The 24,491-nt window shown below is 43.0% G+C and overlaps 1 protein-coding gene across 1 annotated transcript in view; it reads left to right on the plus strand.

Moving 5' to 3' along the window:
* Nucleotides 1-24,491, plus strand: part of FRMD7 (FERM domain containing 7) — a 61,199-nt gene that overhangs the window by 12,840 nt on the left and 23,868 nt on the right. Inside the window, exons 2-3 of the mRNA XM_005700325.2 lie at nucleotides 21,599-21,703; nucleotides 22,504-22,546. Coding sequence (XP_005700382.1) covers nucleotides 21,599-21,703; nucleotides 22,504-22,546 — 148 coding nt within the window. The remainder of the gene's footprint in view (nucleotides 1-21,598; nucleotides 21,704-22,503; nucleotides 22,547-24,491) is intronic.

Below are 24,491 nucleotides of genomic sequence, written 5' to 3' on the forward strand. Positions count from 1 at the left end.
CCTCTGGTAGATAGGGCCATATCCAGGGGTGGCTGTGGTCTCAGCTTGCTTGCTGGTAGGTGGGGCTGTGTCCCCGCCCAGCTAGATGCTTGGCCTGAGGCATCCCAGTACTGGTGTCTACAGGTTGGTAGGAGTGGGCAGGGCTGGGTGCTGAGGCTAACAAGCCAGAGGGAGGATTTCAAAAGGGCATTTGCCAGCACCAGTGTCATGTAGTAGGAGGACCTCCCAAAACATGGGAGCTGGTAGTATATCCATGTCCCCAGGGTGAGCTCCAGTTGCCTCCTCCCTCTCTGGGAGCCTCTCCAAGATCAGCAGGTGGGTCTGACCCAGGCTCCTTTCACATTACTGCTTCTGCCCCGGGTTTCAGAGCATGAGATTTTGTGTGCACCCTTTAAGAATGGAGTCTATTTCCCACAGCCATATGGCTCTCCTGAAAGTAAGTTCTGCTGGCCTTCAAAGCCAAATGTTCTGGGGGGTTGTATTCCCAGCCCAGAACCCCAGGGCTGGAGACTCCAAAGTGGGGCTTAGACCCTTGGCTTCTTGGGGAGAACCTCTTCAATCGTAATTATCCTTCTGTTTGCGGGTTGCCCATTTAAGGGTATTGATCTTGACTATGCTGTGACTCTACCGCTCCTATCTGTTTCACTATGGTTCCTTCTTTATATCTTTAGTTATAGAAGATCTTTTCTGGTAGGTTCCAGTCTTTTTCATTGATAGTTGTTCTATAAATAGTTGTAATTTTGGTGTGCTTATGAGAGGAGGTGAGCTCAAGGTCTTTCTACTCCACCATCTTGGCCTCTAGGCCAGTCTAACTACATTTTTAATTATTCTGTGGTAACTACTCATAGCAACACTAACACAGTCAATAGTAATGGTAGTGATAATACTACTGACTAATAATCATAGATAGTATTTATCAAGAGCATATGTTCTAGGTGAATTTTTCATGCACTATTTTATGTAATGTTCGCACAAATCGCCTGAGTGGGAAAAAAATCAAATGAGTGTCACTATCTAGGATAGTTCCATTACCTGTCTGTGTCCTGAGCTTTCTCATCTGTTAAATGGAAATAGTATCCACTCTATAAGATTTTTAGAAAGGTTAAATGAATTAATATGTAAAACACTTACAACAGTGCTACTAAGAGCTATAAAGGTGTTTGCTATGCTGATGCTTTGTGGAATTTGGCTCCAAATTTAGGCGGTAAATACACATTCCTGATGCTATGTCTAAGCAGCAATATCCCAAGCTGATGAGGCCTAAAATATTGTTGTTATCTTTATTTTACAGGTGGTAAAACCATGGTGCAGAGAGGTTGAGTTATCAAGGTTACATTACTGTTTCAATTAATGAGTGAGCTGGGGTTCAAGCCCTAGTCTGTCTAGTTTCAAAACCTAGCTGAACAGAAACAAGTTCACAGATGTAGAAAACAAGTTTATGGTTCAGTTCAGTCGCTCAGTTGCGTCCAACTCTTTGCGACCCCATGGACTGCAGCACACCAGGCTTCCCTGTCCATTACCAACTCCAGGAGCTTGCTCAAACTCATGTCCATTGAGTTGGTGATGCCATCCAACCATCTCATCCTCTGTCAGCCCCTTCTCCTTCTGCCTTCAATCTTTCCCAGCATTAGGGTCTTTTCCAATGAACCAGTTCTTTGCATCAGATGGCCAAAGTATTAGAGTTTCAGCTTCAGCATCAGTCCTTCCAATGAATATTCAGGACTGATTTCCTTTAGGATGGACTGGTTTGATCTCCTTGCATCAAAGGGGAAAGGAAGGGGGGGAATAAATTAGGAGTTTGGGATTAACATATACACACTACTCTATATAAAATAGATAACCAATGAGGACTTACTGTAAAGCACAGGGAGCTATATTCAATATCTTGTAATAACCTATAATGAAAAAGAATCTGAAAAAGAATATACATATATATATATATATAACTGAATCACTTTGCTGTATACCTGAAACTAACATAACATTGTAAGTCAACTATACTTTGATTTGTGAAAAAATAAAAAAAGAATTGTTTGAAATTATGCATTTAAAACTTTAGGTTTGTATTGTGAATTATAACATGTATATAAAACACACATTTATGGAATAAATTCACACTTTGCAAAAAAATTAAAAACCCTGACTGGTCACTGGTTTGGTAGTGGGCTTGTGACTTGAGGGGTTGCTATAGTGTGTTGTGAAGCTTCCTGGTTCTCTAGGACATGATAACATATCCTCCAGTTCCAAGCAGTCTGCCCCACACTAGGTGCTCAATCACTGTGGGCTGACAGACTGGCCAACAGACTGACCATATCAGCTCATCCCCAGCCCTCTGCCTGTACAAAGTACTCCAAGCAAAGGAGCTTCTGAACCACATCAGAAAGGAAACATCCTGGAATCATAATATCCAAGGCTAGCCAGTGTTGGCCATTTCTTTGCCAGGGATTTATTTGTCATTGCAGGATGAATGCCTTTGTTTAAATTCCTGAGTTTGCTTTGCCCCTCACAGCCTAAGGTTTGTTGATTCAGAGAATAAATTGAACTGAGAAAGAAAGAAAGGGCTTGTTCTTTGTCTGGCCAGTGGCCAGATGGAGCAGTGGGCCAAATGTGGTTTAGGTGTCACCTGTCATACCCTTCTAGGGGCCTTATATCTTCCATGGTCATCTGGCTGCCAGGCTGTCCTCCTGATGCTTGAGCTCAGAGAAGAGGCCTGGACTCAAGCCTTCCTTTACTCCACCCTTCGCATTCCCCTTCTCTTCCCAGCCCCACAGCTGACAGGAAGAAGGAGTCTGAAGCCAAGAACATTCGAGGTGCTGGAGGTGGGGACTGGGGAACTGTCTTTGGAGCTGGGTTGGAGGCAGCTGGGTCTTAGTTCGAGTTTGCGCTCGCGGGAATCTCTGTGAAGAGTGTCAGGTAGTTGGGGCCTTCCCACCCCTTCAGCTGAGGCTCCCTACCCTGGAGCTAGAGCTCTCTGCAGAGCTTCTCTCAGAGTGAAACTTGCTTGAGGGCAAGATTCTTCTGGATTGTATAGGAGTTTCTCTCTCGCTCTCTCTTTTTTAATTTAAATTTTTTATTTTGTATTGGGGTACAGCCAATTAACAATATTGTGATAGTTTCAGGTAAACAGTAAGGGGACTCGTATCCATTCTCTCTCAAACTCCCCTCCCATCCAGGCTGCCACTTAACATGAGGCAGAGTTCCCCGTGCTAGACAGTAGGTTCCTGCTGGTTATCCATTTTAAATATAGCAGTGTGTATATGTCCATCCCCAAATGAGTTTCTCTCTTTTTATTAAATGTCAGTTACTCTGTATTTGCATCCTTATTTGACCTGTCACAAATACAATATATTACAGTAATAAGAGCTTAGCCAGAGCTTGTGGTTTAAGACAGTGAAGTCCGATTGCAACTTAGAGACTGAGAAATTCTTTAAACTGGCTGAGCTGAGTCCAGTGTCTTGGGGTCAAAAGGGCTTGACTTGAGGGGCAGAACCACCCAGGAGGTGGCCAGACTGACCCAGCAATTTCCTAAAAGGACCTGGAGCATGTTATCCCAGCAGCAGAGAGCAAGGCTGGCCTTTGTGATTCTGGGTGCCACTAAGCAATTGTGGGCCAAACTGTCAGAAGTGGAAAAACATTTGGTTAGACCAGTTCTACTGCGGAGAGATCCACCCTGAACAGATCACTGGTACCACAGGAGGTAGGGAGGAACTGGCCAATGAGGTGCCAGGACAAGGCACCACAGGAAAGATCTGCTGAAGGTTACAGAGCTTAGGAAGAATGAAAAGTGACAGGCGTCCAGGGCAGAGCCAGTCTGGGGGCTGTTGAACTCTGTTGTATAGCTTGTCTGTTCTAAACACAGCTGCTGTGCAAAAGCTACAATTATTACCCCCACAGAATCTTATTGCAGCCTTCTTTTCTTTACTCCCTGTCTTTCTCCTTACCCAATTCCTCCTTGACTTCTGGGTCCAAGGTGTGGGGCCAGAGAGGGGAGGTCTGTCTGGGCGAGCTGACCCCAGGCCCTGGAAGCACTTAGGCATGGCGCCTTACCACTAATCGCTGGGCTTAGCTGTCTTAAACAAGAGGTCCTTTGTCCTCTGAGATTCCTTCTATGATGACGAAATTCACCTTTCAACAGACTTAAGCAAAGACAAAAATTCTCCAGAAATTCACACTCAGAATATTTTAAATGATTTCACAAGATGGGTCACAAAGTTACTGTCAATTACCTTTATCGCTATGAGATACAATTTTCTGACCTCCACTCCAGGAATTTCCAGTTATATCATTTCATACAATCATTAGTTAATAAGTGTGTTAAATAGGTATGATTACCCTGCTTCATTCATTCGTCACTCATTTAACAAGTTCCTATGAGACCTCACTGCTTGGCTAATGAGGATGCAAAGAAAAATAAGAAATAGTACCTGACCTCAAAGACCTCATAGTCTAGTGGAAGAAACAGAACATAAAATCATGTACACTACAGCGTGATGTATACAAATGACAGTGGCCAAGAGTGTTTTAATGGCATAACAGGAGAGGGGCATGTAACCCAGACTGAAGTGTGATGAGTGAATAGTTAGCTTTTTTGGAGGGAGATGATGTCTAACCTGAGCCCTAGTGACAGGTACTAATTATTTAGACATGTTAGGGGAATGGAAGGGAGCAAAGTTGAAGTTTGGTCCAGACAAAAGTAGAGTTATAGGGAAAGATCTGTGGAGACGCTCGGTCTGATCAGATCTTAAAACTGAGGACAGAGAGTGCTGTGAGCGAGTTGAGAGACTGAGCCGTGAGATGGGAGTGATAAGCATGGGCCAAGACATAAAAGGAATTCTTCCTTATGAAGAAATTAAGGTTCAGCAAGGTTAACTATGAGTCCATGGCCATACAACTGCAAGCAAGTACTTGAGTCAGGAGAGCCCCAGCTCTTTCCCCTACAGCCTGCTGCCTCCAGGCTTCTGATATCCAGTAGCAAAAACCTTTCACTGCTTTCCCAAGCAAGGCCCATCACTATCATGAATCTTTTCCACGGTATGTGTCTGTATTTCAGTATTTAATTCAGATTTTACACTGAAATAAAACATGTTGGTATTTAATTAAAAGTCTCAAACAACTGGCAGTACAACCTAAATAGGCTAAGGAGTTTAATTTTGGGAAAAACTAATCCTAAGGAAATGATTAAGGTTGTGTACAAAGATGGATGTACATCTTTGTGTACTAAGCTGTTTATCTTAGTGTTGTTTGCAGTAGTTCAAAGGAGAAAACAATTTACATGTCCCATAAGGTAGTTTCCCATATACTAACAAATGGTAATGTAAATAATATAATACTAAGTTTAAAAAAAAATTGGTCACCCAAAATGTGGCTGTGCATTGAGAATTATCTCAATAATTCTTTACCTCAATAAAGCTTTACCCTAAGGTCCTACTACTGTTTGTCTCTTGATGGATGGGATTATAAGCATTTTAATTCTTCTTGCTTTTCTGTTTCTTTTTTACCCAGATTTTTCAGTGAGCATACTAACTTTCTGAATGAGGGTAAAAGCTCAGAAACAAAACAGTGAAAGAAATTTCACTTTAAAATGGCTGCCATATAAGTAGTCAAAATAGAGGCTTTTCTCAAAATGGTGCCTGTTCTCAAATATCAACTCCATTGCCCACTATCCCACAGTTACTACTCAATTCCTTTCCAACCTAAACAGCAATGATAATAACTAACATATATGAAAAGAATGTTTATCATTTACTAGGCACTAATATGGGGCTTTGTCCATGGCTCAGCAGTAAAGAATCTGCCTGCAGTGCAGGAGGTGCCGGAGATGTGAGTTTGATCTTTAGTTTGGAAAGATCCCCTGGAGGAGTGCATGGCTACTCACTCCAGTATTCTTACCTGAGAAATTCAATGGACAGAGGAGCCTGGTGGGTTACAGTCCATGGGGTCGCAAAGAGTTGGACATGACTGAGTGCCTAAGCACACAGGCACTAATGTAAATTTCACATGTACTAATTCATTGAGACCCTCAATGAAGTAGGTGCCATCACTATCCCCATTTGACAGATTAGCAAACTGGGCAGAGAAATGAATTAACTTGCCCAAAGTCACAGAGTAGTAAGTGGTAGAAACAGGATTTGAATGGGGCGCTGTGAGTTAAGAGCCCATGTACTCGACCACTATAAGCTCTTTAAGGCTTGTTTTTCAAAAGCCACCATTTTGGAGTCATCTTGGCATTTCACATTTTATCAGCTAGCTCTTGTGTGTGTTGGGAGTGGTAATGCAGACAACAGGATTGGCTGTTTGAGGGAAAAGCTGACTTTGGGTGAAGAGGACTTGTGAGAGCTGTTGGGGAGCTTTCAGGGGACAGATGAACAATGGAAACAGCTCAGAGACATGGATGGGGTTAGAAAGATAAGGTATAGAGCATCTGCGAATTGCATGAGGCCAAAAAAGATAGGTCCCTCTTTGGGGCTCTATGTGGGGTGGGAGATTTGCACCCAAAAGGACACAATAGGTTCTTCTAATTCAGTGACATCAGCGACAGTCTATGTGGTCTGTAGTATAGTTAACCCAATACATAGTAGATGCTCAATAGCTATGAAGAATGAATTCTCTTATTTACAGCACCAGGCAGCTAAGCCTTGCTCCAATGAGTTAGCTAATAAAATATCAGTTAGCTAATAAGACATTCTAGGAAGCAAAGTCTTAACTCAAGGGGGGTGTGGCACGAACAATGCATGTGTTATTATAACAGTTTCCCTGGACCAGCCCTGCTGCTGCTGCTGCTGCTGCTAAGTCGCTTCAGTCGTGTCCAACTCTGTGCGACCCCATAGACGGCAGCCCACCAGGCTCCCCCGTCCCTGGGATTCTCCAGGCAAGAACACTGGAGTGGGTTGCCATTTCCTTCTCCCTACACCCAAGTAAAACTGTGTGGTCACAGTAACCTCACTGACTGAAATGGGGTTGCCAGAGATGAGAAATGTTCTAATCAGTCTCTCCCAAGGTTCAACAAAGGAGAGGTTTACTCCACCCCTAATAGCCTACAAAGGCTCCCCAAGTCCGTCTGTGGGTGCCACCATAAACATGTTTGTTCATTTTTGTATTTGGAGGAATGTGGATTAGAGCCTTGTAAGCTGGGACAAGCAAATATCAAATTAAACATTCAGAAAAGAGGAATATCTTTGGTTTTGATTTATAAATAGCAATGAGTCAGTTTAACCAGATCCTTCTGAACAAATAATTCCCCCTAAGCAATTAGAGGAGAAAGGTATTGGAAAATTTGCACTGGGAATGTGCAACTAATTTTAAGACACAAAGGTTAGTATCCCTTGGAACCAGTTTCCCACTGAAGGCTAGTAAGTCATAATTCCTGCCACGCCGCCCTTCTCCAGTGCCCACAATTCTACATTTTGCACATTATACTGGGCCTTCTGTTTCTTTTTCTACATTAGAATTTTTGATATGCAGTGTCTAGTAAAACATATGAATTAAAATTTCTCTGGCCTTGGTTATCCTTGTCCCTCAGTACAGCTAGAGCATCGCAGACAACTGTTTTGAGTTACACACCCTAACCAAAGATCAGCCATATTGAAGTAGCCTTGTGGAGGGCGGGAGGATGTCAGAGTTCTGTAAACCTGGGATTGATCAGCCCCAGACTAAGCCAGGCTGAGAGATGTATGTGACTCTTAGGCTTTGGGTTATAGAGCCCAGGTTACCCTAATGCCCACAGGAGTGAGTTAGCACTCAGGACTTGCGTGACTGTATGCCAGGGTATCTGGGAAGAAAAGGGTAAAAGGCTCCATGCACACTCAGGAATTAAGTTATATTGCTAAACCACAGCTCATGAAGCACCTATGATGTGCACAGCAGAGGTAGTGACCAGTTAGGGGGAGAACAGAGCTAGCTGAGTGGAGTCTAGCCTGTGGCTATTGCCTCTCCAAGTCAGCACCAAATAGCCGGAACCCAAACAGAGACTACGTGAACAGGGGTCAAGAACTCAGGCAGATGTCTGCTAGGGAAAGAGGGATGAAATCACAGGTCCTAAGTGACTTCTGCCAGAGTGGAGCTTGGCAAGAAGCCAAATTGAGTGTCAGCCTCTTATAGACTTCTTGCTGCGGGGCAGAGCTGGTCCCTAAACCTAGTCCACAGGTGTTGACAAGCACACACACCTGGCTAACCATGGGGGTGTTGAAAGGGTGGGGGAGTGAGACACTTCAGACAGGCAGATTAGCCTGAGTGATGGCTCACATGACCACTCATTTTGCGACTCAAAAGTCCTTTAGAGGTGCATTTTGTTTTTCAAAATTTGATGCTTAGGTTCTTTTTTAAAATTGAAGCGTAGTTGATTTACACTGTTGTATTAATTACCACTGTATAGCGAGCAAAGTGATTCAGTTATACACATACTCTTTTTTAATATTCTTTTCCATTATGGTTTATCATAAGATACTGAATACAGTTCCCTGTGCTATACAGTAGGACCTTGTGGTTTATCCATTCTATATATAAAAGCTTACATCTGCTAACCCCAACCTCCCATTCCATCCCTCCCCCAACCCCCTTCTCCTTGGCAACCACAAGTCTGTTTTCTACATCCTAGAGTCTGTTTCTGTTGCACAGATATGTTCATTTGTGTCATAGTTTAGATTCCACAATCAGTGATATCATATGGTATTTGTCTTTCTCCAGTTTTTTTTCCAGTTTTCAAATCCAGCTTCCATTATGTGATAGAATATAAATTCATTAGAATATTCTGGAAAGCAAAAAGAAGAAAATAAAATGCAAGGATAATCTCATCATCCAGACTTTTAACATTTTGGTGTATATTTTATACGTTGAAATATTACTTTCTTATAGAGTCCTCAGCTCCACACGTGTCTCTTGATCCAATTTTACTTGGGATAGTTTCTGAAATATTTTTCTAAAAGATTTTCTGTTCAGCCAACACAGATTCACTACAGTGACCCTGATACACTGGGTTTCATGGCCTCCTATTAAGTAGCCCTTTTAAAAGGCATTATTATTCCTTAATGGGTTCTTTATAGAGTTTCTTTGAAATTCACAACCTGTCAGAACAGAATGGCCTCCAATGTGCTCACAGTCTTGCTGGGCAACATAGTGAACACTTTATAAATGAAGCAAAACTGATTCTAGAAAGAAGAGGCAGGAATGTAGAACAATCAAGGAAAGGGAAACTAAAGAGGGAGAAACACGAGTAATAAGCAGAAGGAGAGAGAAGTGAATTAGCACTACAGTTAGAAGGTGAGAAAAGATGATAAAGAAAAAAACAGTAAACATGAAAGGAAAGAGTGACTTAAAGGAACAAGTTTAGGTGTTCATCTCTTTCTTGTCCTTCATACACCTAGACATTAGTTTTCCCTTTATATTTCAGTAAAGACGTCTGGTGTAATGAAATGAGCCCATTACCGGAGGCCAGAAGACCTGATCTGCTATAACCTGCTGGAAGACCTTTGGACAAGTCTCTTCCCTTGTCTGGATCTCAGTCTCCCCACTTGTTAAAATGAAGGGCCCGGATTATGTGACATCAAATGATCCCTGTTGTGTCCCAAATGTCTCAGATTGTTAGATATACACAGAATGTTTTATCAACCTGAAGCTTAAAAGAAAATTCAAACTACCATTTGGAATCCAGTTGTGCATCACGCACAGCACGTGGATTTAGTGCTAAAGCATTACGTGGAAACAAACAATTATAATTGTTTTAATTATCCGAGTAGCTAGTAATTTCGACAGGACTTGGAAGCACTATCTTGAGAATGCTATTATTACACTGTCACTTTTGAACAGCCTTTCCAATATAGGCACAGTAATTTCAATGTCCCAGGAGTAGGGGCAAGATTGCTATTAGGGAGGTAATCTTGTTTTTTTTTCTCTTTCCTTTGTATGAAGAGTAATCCTGAGCAATGAGAGTCTCTTAGACACCATCCAGCAAAGAGTATGAATCAGATGCAACATGTCCAGGTCACTGCCAGGCCAACCTAAGGCCTCAGGCAGTGACACATCATTCCCTTAGAGCTTGAAAAGGGTATCTGCTAGGTAGTATCATCTATCAGGGCCTACATGAGCTTTCTGATTCCAGAGTTCCCTTCTGAACATAGTTTAGTCAGTATCAACATGGCTGCAGGTAAAGAGGGTGGTATACAGGTATAACTGAATCATTTCACAGAACTGCAGAAATTAATGCAACATCGTAAATCAGCTACACTTCAATAGAAAAAAAGAGAGTAGTGGTCAGGCAGCTGCTCAGGTTGATTCTTCTAGGACCCCCCTAGGATAGCCACGTGGGCCGGAAATCTTTCTGAGCAGTTTATCTCAAGCAACTTTAAACCTTCCATTGATCACACAGGCAGTACTTTGAACTGCTTTATGTTTTCAGAAATAAAATAAAAACCAGTTGTAATTTGGTGTGAATTTCACACGTGCACACACAACTACAAGGCTTGTTCTCTCTGCTTACCACCATCAGGAAATCTTAAGTACCCATTTAAACTGTGCTTCCCTCCGGGGTTTATTGCTGAGTCCTCTGGGCTCTGGGGAAAGGGCCTCCGATGACTTCCTACTTACTCTTTGTTCTTTGATGTGTCTGACTGCACCTTGCTCTCCACCAGATGCTGAAAAACTAGACTGCCTGCAGAGAGGGCTCCATTTTAGAATGAACTGCAGCTACCTGGTAATTAGCCTCTCACCACTCTCAGCAGTTCTCTTTTTACCAGGAGTTCAACCCTCCAGGAAGGTTATAGCTTGGCCAATAATTTCTTCTGCCCTGCCCCGAAGGAGCTCTGTTTCCTAGTTCCCCGGGTGGTTTACACAGTGTAAGTTTGGGAAATCTCTTCAACTTCATTTTTAGAAAACTGGTTGTGTCTGACTGTATTGGTAGATGTATATGATATGGGTTTCATTTTTCTGTTGCTTGTTGCAATGTCAGAATATTTGCATTTTGAATGAACAATGAAACAGCCCTTTGAAAGGAGTAGTCCTGGGGTTTAACCCCTAAAGGGTTCTGAGGTCTCTGGATGTAGCCTGCAGATAATAGGAAAGGAGAAGGAAGGACCCTTCCTTGGGAAGGGTCCAAACTCTGCAAAGGAGGTGCGTGCCTATTGTTCCTTATAAATAGAGAGCTGGATGGAGGTGAGGGAATGTAGACCAAGATGCAGAACACGATTTCTTTATATTGCTGAAATTAAATCAGGATCACTGAAAACAGATTTTGCCTGGGAGTTCACTAAATAGTACCAAAATCAAAAACATTGCCAGATTTACTATTCTGCTCAGCACAAGTCAGATCTTCTCACTGGACAACTCCACTTGATTCTGAGCTCCAAAATGCCATTCAGGATTCAGAATGTGAAGAGCAAAAGGAGAGATGGAAATTAGCCATCAGGGTGGCTGGAAGGGACTAGCTCACTATTGTCTCCATAAAGACGCTGAGTGGCAATGTGCTTAGGCTTCTGGATGAACTGACTCTGGGCCAGCGCCGGGGTGGGGGGGGGGTGATTGGGGTAAGTTGCCAATGGGATAACACATGGCAAAGCTCTCAGCTGCTCCATAAAAGACTGAAAGTAATTTCCAGGTAGGTGACTCTAAAAGGAAGCCAGGAACACATCAGAGATGGGTGTCAAAAAGATAATTTATATGTTTATGTCAGCAGAAAGCTCTTGATCTGACAAGCTGTGGTTTTCTTTCCAAAGGGTAGGAAGTGTCAAAGGAGAGGCTCAAGCGTGTCGTCATGGGTGAGGAATGTTCCCAGCAGCCCCCCTCTCAAAGAGGTGGGTAAGGGAAGAACGCAGTAACAAGGGATGGTGGAAACGGAGTGAGGCAAGTGAAGCCCAGCTTATCATGTCACGTTATGTAAAGTTATCACGTTGTAAGGATGCTTCGCACTGCCAGTTGAGCCTTCTCATGGCGTCCTTGCTGTACATGTGGCTGGTGAGCCAATTAGTAAACAAACAAATATGTAAACCCTGACTCCGCCTAAAGGCAAAAGGGGAGCCAGCAAAGAGAGCACCTGGATATGCAGGCCTCTCCCTCTCTGTGACCTTTCAACTTCAACTGCACTTGTTACCCTGGACACATGTCTCCCGTTTCGCCTCTTTCTCATCTCACAGTCACTGCCCTCGTCCACGCAATGATCTTCTCCATCTGAACTGATGCGCTAGCCCTGCCTGGTTGGCTCGTCGCTGGTTTTGCCCCCTCCTCCATCCACTCCTCCCACTTTCGTTCTTCCAAGGATAGTCCTCACACCTGCAGCACTGGTCTCCCCTGGGAGCTCGTGAGACACGTAGTTTCTCAGGCCCCACCCCACACTGACTGACTCTGAATCTGCATTTTTAACAAGAGCTCCAGGTGATTCATATGCACTTTCCTGTTTGGGACGCTCTGCCCTAACTACTGCCAGGACGGTGTTTCCAAAACAGAACTCTAGCCCTATCAATCCCCTGCTGAAATTCATTCAGCTACTCCACCCGAGCCCTGCCTTCAGGTATATGGCTTCACCTGACCCGAGGAGCCCGTCTTGGTGAGGTTCCTCTCACTTCCCCAGTCCCTGTACCTTCCTTACTCTTTAGGAATGCCACACTGCTAACAGCCTCATTGTTCACAGCAGGTTTACTAATCTCTTCTGCCTCTGACAGCCTTCTCTCACCCTCCTCTTCACCTGGCTAACTCTAACTCTTGCTTCCTGTTTTGGATGAAATGTCCCCTCTGTGAAGAATCCATTATGCTACCCCCTCACCCGCCGCTCTGGGTTAGCTACCTTCTAGGGGTGATGTCACATTACCCCTTGCACACATCCTTGATGAGCCCCAATCACAGTGATCACCTGCGGATGCGCCTGCCTTGCCTGCCAGCCTATGTATTCCTCGGTGGTAATGCTTGAGTCTTGTTCACCTCAGTATCCCTGGAGTCCAGGAAAGTACCTGGCACAGAACAGGCACTCAGTAAGGTGTGTTGAACTGAAAGAGTAGTAGAAAAGGGTCACAAAAGAGTAAAGGCGTAGGGAGCAGGAAAAGGGCGAATGCGTCAAAAGTAAGCCTGGAGCCTCGGCTGGGGGAAATTACAACAGGCAAACAAAAGGAGCAAAAACAGACAATAAAGAATGGAGAAAAACAAGCTCAAGGAGAGCTGAGGGGTTGACTTTTAAAGTGTTTAGTAGTGAAAAGGTTAAGACTGGTGAGGCAGTTCTCTCCATCCCTGGCTTTTTGTGAGGTTGTTATGGTTGAGCTGTACCTATTAAAATGTGGAATCAGGGTGAAAATGACTGAAAGGCAACTCATTCACTTGCTGCTGGAGGAATGATCATCAGACATGGGTGTCTTTGTGGATAAACTAATAGTCATGTCTGTGATTCTTAATATTCCTGATCTTGAATATTCAAATAAATGCTGCCCTCGTCAAAACAGACCCAAAGCTGTCCAAATGCAAATAGCTAGGTGACCATCCCTCAGAATTTGCCCAGGACAGTGTTTGTCCAGTCCTGGTTTACACCTGATGTGACAATATAATAATTACTAGTGCCCCATCAACCCTCAAAAGTGTCCCAATTTGGATGATAAATTACATGGTCAACCTGTAAACAGTCAACATTTCTTGAGCTCTTCCTTTGGACCAGATATTGTATAAGGTATTTGACATGAATAGTTTCATCATTAATAGATGCTTGTTATGATCCTTCTGTTAAAGGATCAATATATAGGCCAGAAAATTTACCCTGTAAAATTCAGTGGTTTTTAATATATTCACTGTGTTGTGCAACCATCACAACTATCTAATTCCAGAATATTATCATCCTTCCCAAGAGAAAACCCCAAACTAATTAGTAGTCACTCCCTGTTCCCCTCTCCCCAATCCTTGGCAACTACCAATCTGTCTCTATGGATTTGCCTATGCTAGACATTTCATAGAAATAGAATCATATAATATGTGGCCCTTTTGTGTTTGATTTCTGGCAGTACTGTTTCGCAGCTGAGGAACTGAAGGCTCAGAGAGATTAAAGAGTCTGCCCAAGGTCACCCCTCTAACAAGAAGAGGGTCAGACCTAGATCCACGTGTGTCTGGCTTCAGGGGCCACATTCTTGTGCTGCCCACCATGGCGTGCTGCCTCCTCCTATATGCAGGTTTTCAGGACATTTTTGGAACTCCTTTTTGGCCTCCTTTCCAAAATGACTCACAGATCTTCATAAGTTGAGAGTGGATTTAATGTTGGAAAGAGTACAAAGTCTTAAAAAGCAAGTATGGTAACGAAAGTGGGTTATCAAGTTGGGTCATTGTTATGGACTGAAATATGTCCCCTCCACCAGATTCATATCAGTTCAGTTCAGTGCAGGGCTTCCCTGGTAGCTCAGATGGTAAAGTATCTGCCTGCAGTGTGGGAGACCCAAGTTCGATCCTTGGATTGGGAAGATCTCCTGGAGAAGAAAATGTCAGCCCACTCCAGTATTCTTGCCTGGAGAATTCCATGGACTGACCATGGGACTGCAAAGAGTCGGACACGACTGAGCAACTAACACTTTCACTTTCAGTTCAGTTCAGTCGCTCAGTTGTGTCCGACTCTTTGCAGTCCCATGGACTGCAGCATGCCAGGCTTCCCTGTCCATCACCAACTCCCAGCGCTTGCTCAAACACATGACCATCAAGTTGGTAATGCCATCCAACTATCTCATCCTCCGTTGTCCCCTTCTCCTCCTGCCTTCCATTTTTCCCAGCATCAGGGTCTTTTCTAGTGAGTCAGTTCTTCACATCAGGTGGCCAAAGTACTGAAGCTTTAGCTTCAGCATCAGTCCTTCCAATGAACATTCAGGACTGATTTCCTTTAAGATTGACTGGTTTGACCTCCTTGTAGTCCAAGGAGTCTTCTCAACTCAAGAGTCTTCTCCAACACCATGGTTCAAAAGTATCAGTTCTTCAGCGCTCAACTTTATGGTCCAACTCTCACATCCATACATAACTGCTGGAAAAACCATAGCTTTGACTAGATGGATCTTTGTTGGCAATGTCTTTGCTTTTTAGTATGCTGTCTAGGTTTGTCATAGCTTTTCTTCCAAGGAGCAAGCATCTTTTAATTGCATGGCTGCAGTCACCGTCTGCAGTGATTTTGGAGCCCAAGAAAATAAAGTCTGGCACTGTTTCCATTGTTTCCCCATCTATTTCCCATGAAGTGATGGGACTGGGTGATATGATCTTTGTTTTTTGAATGTTGAGTTTTAAGCCAGCTTTTTCACTCTCCTCTTTCACTTTCATCAGGAGGCTGTTTAGTTCCTCTTCACTTTCTGCCATAAGGATGGTGTCATCTGCATATTTGAGGTTATTGATATTTCTCCCAGCAATCTTGATTCACATGTTGAACGGCTAACCCTGATCCCCACGTGACTCAGGTGACTGTATTTTGAGATGGAGCTTTTAGGAAGTAATTAAGGTTAAATGAAGTCATAAGGGTGGGGTCCTAATATAAGACTGATGGCTTTATAGAAAGAGGAAGAGACAGGTCTCTCTCTGTCTCTGTCCCTGTCTCTGTCAAGTGAGGACACAGAGAGAAGGTAACCATCTGCAAATCAGAAAAGAGGTCTTAGCACAACCTGAGCATGCTGGCACCCTGATCTCAGACTTCCAGCCTCTAGAACTGTGAGAAATAAATCCCCATTGTCTAAGCCTCCCAGACTGTGCTGTTTTGTTATAGCTGCTGGAACTAGTACGGTCATATTTTGGGATTAAAAAATGAGGCATAACCATAAAGCCAGAAGAGTGAGTGATTATTCTCTGTGACTTCAAGAACAATTTCCTGAGGGGAGCGTGAGAAGTATTTTGAATGTGGGAATCAGCATTGGAAACAGGAGAAGCATCTATAAAACTCTTTGTATGGCATTGTGTATAATGTGTATTGTATTTCTCTGGAAAATGTAACAAGTATAAGGAAAAATTAAAATCTCCTATTATGCTATTGTTAATAATATGCTGTATTTTCTTCCAGTTTATCCTTCTCTGAAGCCTTAATTGTATAGCCTATATTTTTTTGAAGTAAACAATCAATATGTGCGTACATTAGGTAGAATCTGTTATCTAATGTGGTCAAAGGTGGTTGTTGGTCAGTTAACTGATAAAATATGCCAAAGCAGGAATCACAATAAGTATGTATATTTGCACACAAACACCTTAAACTTTTTAGTTTGACATAAAACATATATATTTCTATTCATATGTGGAGTTTTTGATGCAAGGTCAAGGGTTTTTGAGTAAGGGCTTCTGATTGGTGTTTCCATTTTTCTTCTCTGACACCCACTCATAATGCATCATCTATGATTGCCAGTATTTCTTCATTTAACATAGAAAACTTTGAGTACAGAATCCTTCCAGATTTTTATCCCCCAATATTTTACTGCTGTCATACCCCAAACTAATGTGATAGCATATTTGGGGGGGGGGTTCCCCCCTTACTGATTTTTTTTTTGCAAAGTGATCAGCTTAGTTTTCATAGAAACCCCTTTTGTTATTGTGATCCTAATTCTTGTGATATACAATTTAATTAAATTGTGTAATTATAATATAAGTAGAATTGTCAAAAATATATTCAAGAAAATAATTATTAGTAAGCCTGAGACTCAGTCAATGGATATAGATGTGCAAAGTCATATCAGAGTAGCCTACTAGCCATGATCTTTCTTCATGACATAAGCATCTGTCAATGTTTTAAAGGGGGAACAGAAAGCATTTTCTGTGCATTGTTGAGTTAAAGTTATTAAGATAGTTTCTTCAATCCTAAAGCACGACAGTGCCAAAGAATGTTCAAACTACCCAACATTTGTGCTCATTTCACATGCTAGTAAGGTTATGGTCAAAATCCTTCAAGCTAGGCTTCAACAGTATGTGAACTGAGAACTTCCAAATGTACAAGCTGGGTTTAGAAAAGGCAGAGGAACCAGAGATCAAATTGCCAACATTTGTTGGATCATAGAGAAAGGAAGGGAATTCCAGAAAAACAACTGCTTCGTTAACTATGCTAAAGCCTTTGACTGTGTGGATCACAACAAACTGTGGAAAATTCTTAAAGAGAGGGAAATACCAGACCTCCTTACCTGTCTCCTGAGAAATCTGTATGCAGGTCGGGAAGCAAAAGCTAGAGCCTTACATGGAACAAAGGACTGGTTCAAAATCAGGAAAGGAGTACGACAAGGTTCTATATTGTCACCCTGCTTATTTAACATATATACAGAGTACATCATGCGAAATGCCAGGGTGGATGAATTAAAAGCTGGAATCAAGATTGCTGGGAGAAATATCAACAACCTCAGATATGCAGAGGTTGATAACACTCTAATAGCAGAAAGTGAAGAGAAATTAAAGAGCCTCTTGTAGAAGGTGAAAGGGAGTAAAAAAGCTGGCTTAAAACTCAGCATTCAAAAAACTAAGATCATGGCATCCAGTGCCATCACTTCATGGCAAATAAAAGGGGAAAAAGTGGGAGCAGTGACAGATTTTATTTTTTGGACTCCAAAATCTCTGCAGACAGTGACTGCAGCCATGAAATTAAAAGACATTTGCTTCTTGCAAGGAAAGCTATGACCAACTTAGACAGCATATTAAAAAGAAAAGACATCACTTTGCTGACAAAAGTCCATATAGTCAAAACTATGGTTTTCCCAGTAGTCATGTATGGATGTGAGAGTTGGACCATAAAGAAGGCTGAGCACTGAAGAATTAAGGCTTTCCAATTGTGGTCCTGGAGAAGACTATTGAGAGTCCCTTGGACAGCAAGGAGATCAAACCTAAAGGAAATCAACTCTGAATATTCATTGGAAGGACTGATGCTGAAGCTGAAATTCCAATACTTTGGCCATCTGATGCGAAGAGCCAACTCATTGAAAAAGAACTTGATGCTGGGAAAGATGGAGAGCAGGAAGAGAAAGGGACAACAGAAGTATTTAAGATGGTTGAATGGCATCATTGACTCAATGGACATGAGTCTGAGCAAACTCCAGGAGATAGTGAAGGACAGGGAAGCCTGGTGTGCTGCAGTCCAGGGGGTTGCAGAGTCAGACGCAACTTAAAGACGGAACAGCCACAAGAGAGTTTCTACTGTCCCTGCTTACTTAAGAAAAATCTAAATATGTACAGACTAAAAAGGTAAAGTTCCCTTTAATCTAATCCCCTCTCCAGAAATAATGCTGTTAACAGTTTGGTGTGTATTCTTCCAGACTCTTCTGTCTATCTATCTATGTACATTACTTACTGCTTGCTATGTGCCAGGCACTATCCTAAGCCCTTGATGTGAATTATCTTGATTAATCCACACAACAATTCTATAAAATAATACTATTATTATCTCCATTTACAGATGAGTAAACCGAGGCTCAGGAAGGTTCAGTAATTTGCCCTAGGTCACATAGTGACTAATTTGTTCTTCCTCTTGAAAGGACTGTTGTGCTAATGAACACGAATCAAGTTAAATGTTTGGATCTATTCATCTATTTATTCAGTAAGCGTTTATTTAATGTCCGTTCTTTGCCAGTCACTGTATAGAATGCCAGCTACTCAGACACACGCCTGAATAAGGGAGATCAATCTGTGAGCTAAATGATTTGCCCCAATTCAAAAACTTAGTCAATAGGTAGAGCAGGATTACAGTCCAGGCTTGTTTAACCACCTGTTCTTTGCCCTACGTGCAAAGAAGCTTTGGTAGACTGTTTTTTTGGAGAGAGACAAGATCGCTTGAAAAAGTATTGTTTGCATGAGAAAATGAGTTTGGATCTCCAAGAAATCAGTGTCCAATGCTTAAGGCCAAGTTTGTAGACTGGAGATTATAAATACATGTTTTGGAAAGTTTTAAATTATTTTATATGTGTGTGTGTGTATGATTTTTCTTAAGGCAAATACTGCTTGACTGTAATCCAAGGGAGATGAAAGTAAGGCAGCATTCAAAACTGGAGTTTCTATTTCTTGAGTGAGAGGGCCGGTGATAAAGTATTTAGATCCTAAGGAGCTTGATTAGAATGTTGAAAAGTGTCAGCTTAAACAAGAGCAAGCAATGGAAAAGAGAATCAGAAGTCCAGAAAAAATAGGAAAGTTGTAAACAGAGATATTATGGGAAAATAATAAAGATTGAAGAATTGGTTGAAAAAAAGTAAAGGCTGCATGTTAAGACAGAACCAAGACCTTACCTATTGTGCAACACATTCCACTGGGCTGGCCAATTTCAATGTACACTATGGAGGGTTGAAGGGAAATGCCTCTCCCAGAGATGGGGGTGGAGAACTTGAGCCACGTGAGCCCCTGACCTGTGAGTGCACAAATGCCAAAGGCTTTTAGAGCCAGTTGGCAAGATATACAGGGGTGGACAAATCAGGGGCTTATTCTTGTAAACGTGGTATGGAATCTTACAGAAGCGAGCAAAAAGGCAGCCTGGATTGGAAACCTTACAGGAACGGCTATATATTCTTTGTGACTGCAGAAACATTTAAATATACAAACACATGGAATGTGGCAGCATTGATGCGGAGGATTAAGCACCCCAATGGAAAAAGAAAAAAGAAAAAAAAATGAGAAGGAAAAAGGAAAGTCTTGAGTTTCTTAAATTGTTTGCAAAGAAACTGGAGTCTATGATGGAATTTGGTGCCCATGACTGAAATGTTTCTTTGGTGTTGGAAAAAGTCTTGCTGTCATCTCTCTCTCTCTTTAGAATTTTTTTTAATTCATAATAAAAATCCTGTGGCAGCTCCTTGTCTGGAGGACTTTAAAAATAGGAGCGAGTTCATCTGTCTGGAATGGTCTGTGTCAGCACTTGCCCTAGGCAAGGTTGCCACAGAGAGAAAAACACCCCCTCCCTCCCCCCTCCCAGACACCCCTCCCCACTGCCCCCCAGTGCCTTTTAAGCCCCCAAACCACCTCCCTTCTGTGGGCTGGCCCCCTTTTCCCAGACCGCAGCTCCAATGAGACCTCCCACATAAAACCAAACCCCCTTGTTTCAGCTCTCTCTCCAGGTGCTAAGGAGGCAGCAACTCTCACCCTTTGCGGCCTATTTGCATTTAAAACCAGGACCCTGGTTAACCCTCATGAATCTCAAGTTGGTGGAGATTTGGACCATGTAACCAAGCAGAGAGAGGTCCAAGCAAGAGGGGAGTGTTTTGAGTCCTTGGGGGAAGCGGGTGGGGGATGTTGCCTTCCTGGAAGCTATTAAATCCCAGATGTGAGTTCTGTTCAGTGTGAGACTGCCTTGAGGGAGAGTGTTGGGCGGGGGTGGGGGGTGGGGGGGGGTGTCTGGACTCTCTGACCTCTCAAGGTTGGCATTAATTCTATGGGTCGGTGATTTCCAGCTATATTCCCTGAGCCCGGCTTCCTTCGCAGCACCAGAGGCACCTCGTGACTTGGCTTTAACTAGGGGTTTTCAACAGCGTGTCTTTGTGCCTATCAGCCAGGGCCCAATTTTCCCATCACTGTCCTCCCCGCCACTGCAACCCTCAGCTTCAGCCCCACTCTGCTCAGATTTGCAGCTCTACACAGCTCCCGTTCTCAGAGAAGCCTGAGAAAGGGACTGTTTCGTGCTCACAGTGTGAAGGGACTTTATGAAGAAAGAAATAATACGTGTGGCTTTGCAGGAAACGAGTATGTTAGACGCAGATTTGGTGGAAAAAGCTGCAAAATGAAATCTCCTGGCGGAGCTCGGAGGAGGAAGTTGGTCAATTTCATGTTGGAATAACCCACATTCAAGAGCCCCTAGTATGTGCCAGGCTCTGAGTTAGATCCGGTGAGTAACAAGAAAATTAAAGCAAGGCCCCTGGTATGAAGGAATTCAGTCTAACAGGGAAGATAGACATCCCATGTGAGAAAGGTCATGTTTGAGGTAAGCAAGAGTGTCTGGGAGCATAGAGTGTGCCCTTGGCTCCACCTGCTCCTGTAGGGATCAGAGAATGCTCTCCTGGGGAGATGGCATCTGAGCTGAGTAGGAGGAAGCCACAGCCAAGAAAGGTGGGAAGGGCGTTCTGTGTAGAAGGAATGACAGGAGCAGAGACACGGAGGCATGAAGCTACTTGACCTGTGTGGGGAGCCAGGAGCAGGCTGCGATTAGTAGAAAGTGGCGGCGGGGGGAAGGGCAAGAGATGAAGCTGGAGGGGCAGGCAGGGCCGCCAGAGAGGGAGGAGGGCCCAGCCTCCCTGCTAGGGAGTACAGACTTTATCCTGAAGGGAGTCACTGAAGGATTTTAAACAGGTTAGAATTGCATCTTGATTAAACTATCTGTCAATTTGGGGAAAATCCTTCAAATTGCCTGTGGAATGAACTGATGAAAGAATTCCATTGAAAGGGTAGATTTGTAGATCCAGCCTAAGCAGTTAAGGGTGAGGCTGTCTTTTCCAGGAGAGTTTCTCATTCATCTGAGGCTTTTAAAAAGGTACCTCTAAAACAATCTACAGATAGATGCCTATATATGTATGTAAGATTTAACCTCATTTGGGAGGGTATCAGAAAACTGTGCTTAAAGGAAGCTGTTTGAATGAAGTCTAGGTGCTTCTCCCCTTCCCCACCCAACATGCCCCACCCCCGCACTGCAGTAACAGTATTAGCCTAGAATGGAAAACTGCTATGATCTCTTTGTTTTGTTTAGCAAAAGTCATCCGGGAAGGCGCTGTTTAACTTGAGCTGCAGCCATCTAAATCTTGCTGAAAAGGAGTATTTTGGATTAGAATTCTGTAGCCATTCTGGAAATAATGTAAGTTGCTTTCATTATAGGGTTCTTTGTGTCTAGAATTGCTTATAAATGCAGCTTGCAGCTAGGTATGTAGGGCTCAAACCCCTGATTGCAAAATGAAAAACCATTGAAACCCTTGCAAAATGACAGGATTTAATCACTATTTCCCCTCCTTGGCTATTAAAAGTCACTTCAGTTTGCCAAACACAAACTCTTCCACCCGCTGCTCCTCTTTTGTGTCTTCCCTGTGTGAAGAGCTCTCTGTGCTTGATTCTGATTTTCCAGAGGCTGGAACTCAGCCTCCAGAATGAAGACTGCTAACCTCACCAATGAGTGTATAGGGCACTCTCCTTGGCCCTCTCATGTCTCATCGCTCCCAATGTTCTCTCTGCTGTGTCCTGCCTTCGCGGATCTCTTATCTAGCCCCTTCCCAGAAAGGCTCATTATGACTACTAAGCTGGCATTTGGAGGCTGTAGGATTCAAATATGGAGCCAAACGCCTTCATTAGTCTTTGCGGCCACTAATAAGCCTGGCATATGACGCCTCCATCACCCCTCTGTGGCAGGGGAGCAGTGATTCAAATGTCAGCAGCAAAGGGTTTATAGACCAACAGTGTGCGCTGTCATTGGGAAAATACAAGGGGGCAGACTGCTTGTGGGGCAGGCACAGCACCTCTTTGGCGTTGCTGTTCCTTACTGTCTTTAGAAGTCTGAAGAGTCTTGATTTTTGTTTGCTTCATGTTGACTTTAATATGTTATTTTAAAAAAAAAGGTGTACTCAATGCCATGCTCTACCAATTCTTTCATTAATGTTATTACAGGTCTGGTTGGAACTGCTGAAGCCCATTACAAAGCAGGTAAAAAGTAAGTATGGAAAATCACTTAAGGAATAGAATTCCTAGCAATAACTTGAAAATATTTCAACAATACCACACCATTCTACACCTTAATATAAGCCGAGAAAAGGGCTTTGATGTATTATTTTAATCCTTCATCATCCAGTAAATTTACCAATTTTGAAAAATCATTTTAACTTTGCCTGAGATGAAGAAAATCAGGCTGCTAGGTTTTTGAGTAAATTTAGAGAACTCTGTGGATTGGCCGTAGGACTACATCTCTGACTCTAGCCCTGCAAATCTTTGAGCATCCCTGATGTCAATCAGCCATGCCATTCACGGTCTTCCAGAAGGTGTTTTAGTTTCATTCTGTCACAGACATTGTCCATTCATGACCCAGGGATCGAACCCAGGTCTCCCGCATTGGAGGCAGACGCTTTAACCTCTGAGCCACCAGGGAAGCCCACATTTGAGTCCCTACTTTGTATGAAATAATCCCCTACCCCATATGTTATAATCTAGTGTGGTGGTTCTCAGATTTCACTGTGTATTAGGATCACTGTGAGGTGGGGCAGGCAGGGTCTTATTAAAATGTAGATTCCTGGGCCTCACCCCTGCGTTGGGGGCCAGCAATCTGCATTTTTAACAACCTCCATAGGTGTTTCTGCTTGCAGGTTGATTTCAGTCCACACTTTGAGGAAAACTCTTTGTGTGTCTTCCCCCGCCTGCTCTCTGCATGTTGGTGCTTCCCGCTGTACAATGTGGGTCTTCCCAGGTGGTGCTAGTAGTAAAGAACATGCCTGCCAATGCAGGGGATGTAAGACGTGGGTTCAATCCCTGAGTCAGGAAGATCCCCTGAAGAAGGGAGTGGCAACCCACTCCAGCATTTTTGCTTTGAGAATTCCATGAAGAGAGGAGCATGGTGGGCTATATAGTCCATGGGGTCGCAAAGAATCAGACATGACTGAAGTGACTTAGCATGCACTGTATGATGATAACCTGTCACATGATTCCAACAGCTTCCCAACTGACTCCCCCACCTCACCCCCACAGTTCATCTTGTGCACTGCTCCCAAAGGAACTATTGCAAATAGAAACCTTACCGCATCACTCTCCTGCTTAAAGCGTTTCCATGACACCCTATGGCCCTTGGAATAAAGTCCAAACCCTTTTGCATGATCCACAAAGCACTGAATTCTGACCGGCTTTTCAGCCTTTACCTCTGCCTCTGACCACTTCATGCTCCTACCTCTCCTGACTTTCACAAAACTAGCCTCAGGTGTAGGCTTCCCAGATAAAATAGAAGATGCCCAACTAAATTAGAATTTCAGATCAACGAAGACTAATCTTCTTGGTGTAAGTATGTCCCATGCAATCATTGTTTATCTGAAATTCAAATTTAACTGAGAATCCTGTCTTTTTATCTGCTAAATCTGGTGGCCCTACTGAGGTGTCAGCTCCTCCAGGAAGCCTTCCTTGACTTCCTCCAAACTCTTTTCTCCCTCTTGGGCTTATAAAGTGTTATAAAGCACCACTTTGTGCTGCTGTATTTGTCAGTCTAGAAGTCCGCCTCTTCTACCAGCCTTTGAATACTTAATTGTATTTTTATTTCCAGGACCTGCTAGTACAATGCTTAGCATACAACAGACACTCAACAAATATTTACTGAATGAATGGTGTTAATGCTGCATGTGTACACTTGCTTTTGATGCAAAAAGTTTCTTATTTTCAAATGCAAGTAGGAGTGAAGGCAAGTAGATACGGATTTTTAAAGTAATTAATTTTGCAGTAGGTCCTTGTTGCTTATCTGTTTTACGTATAGCAGCATGTACTTGTCAATTCCAATTCCCCAAGATGTTTTCTTAATGTAGATTTTATGATACACAGAGGTCTCAGTCCCTACTGCTAGTTCCCTTTAAGAATCTTTGAGCCAGCTGAAATTCACCTGCCTCTACAGTGGGGCCCTTCTCTCA

The sequence above is a fragment of the Capra hircus genome (assembly GCF_001704415.2).
Source record: "Capra hircus breed San Clemente chromosome X unlocalized genomic scaffold, ASM170441v1, whole genome shotgun sequence".
NCBI lineage: Eukaryota > Metazoa > Chordata > Mammalia > Artiodactyla > Bovidae > Capra > Capra hircus.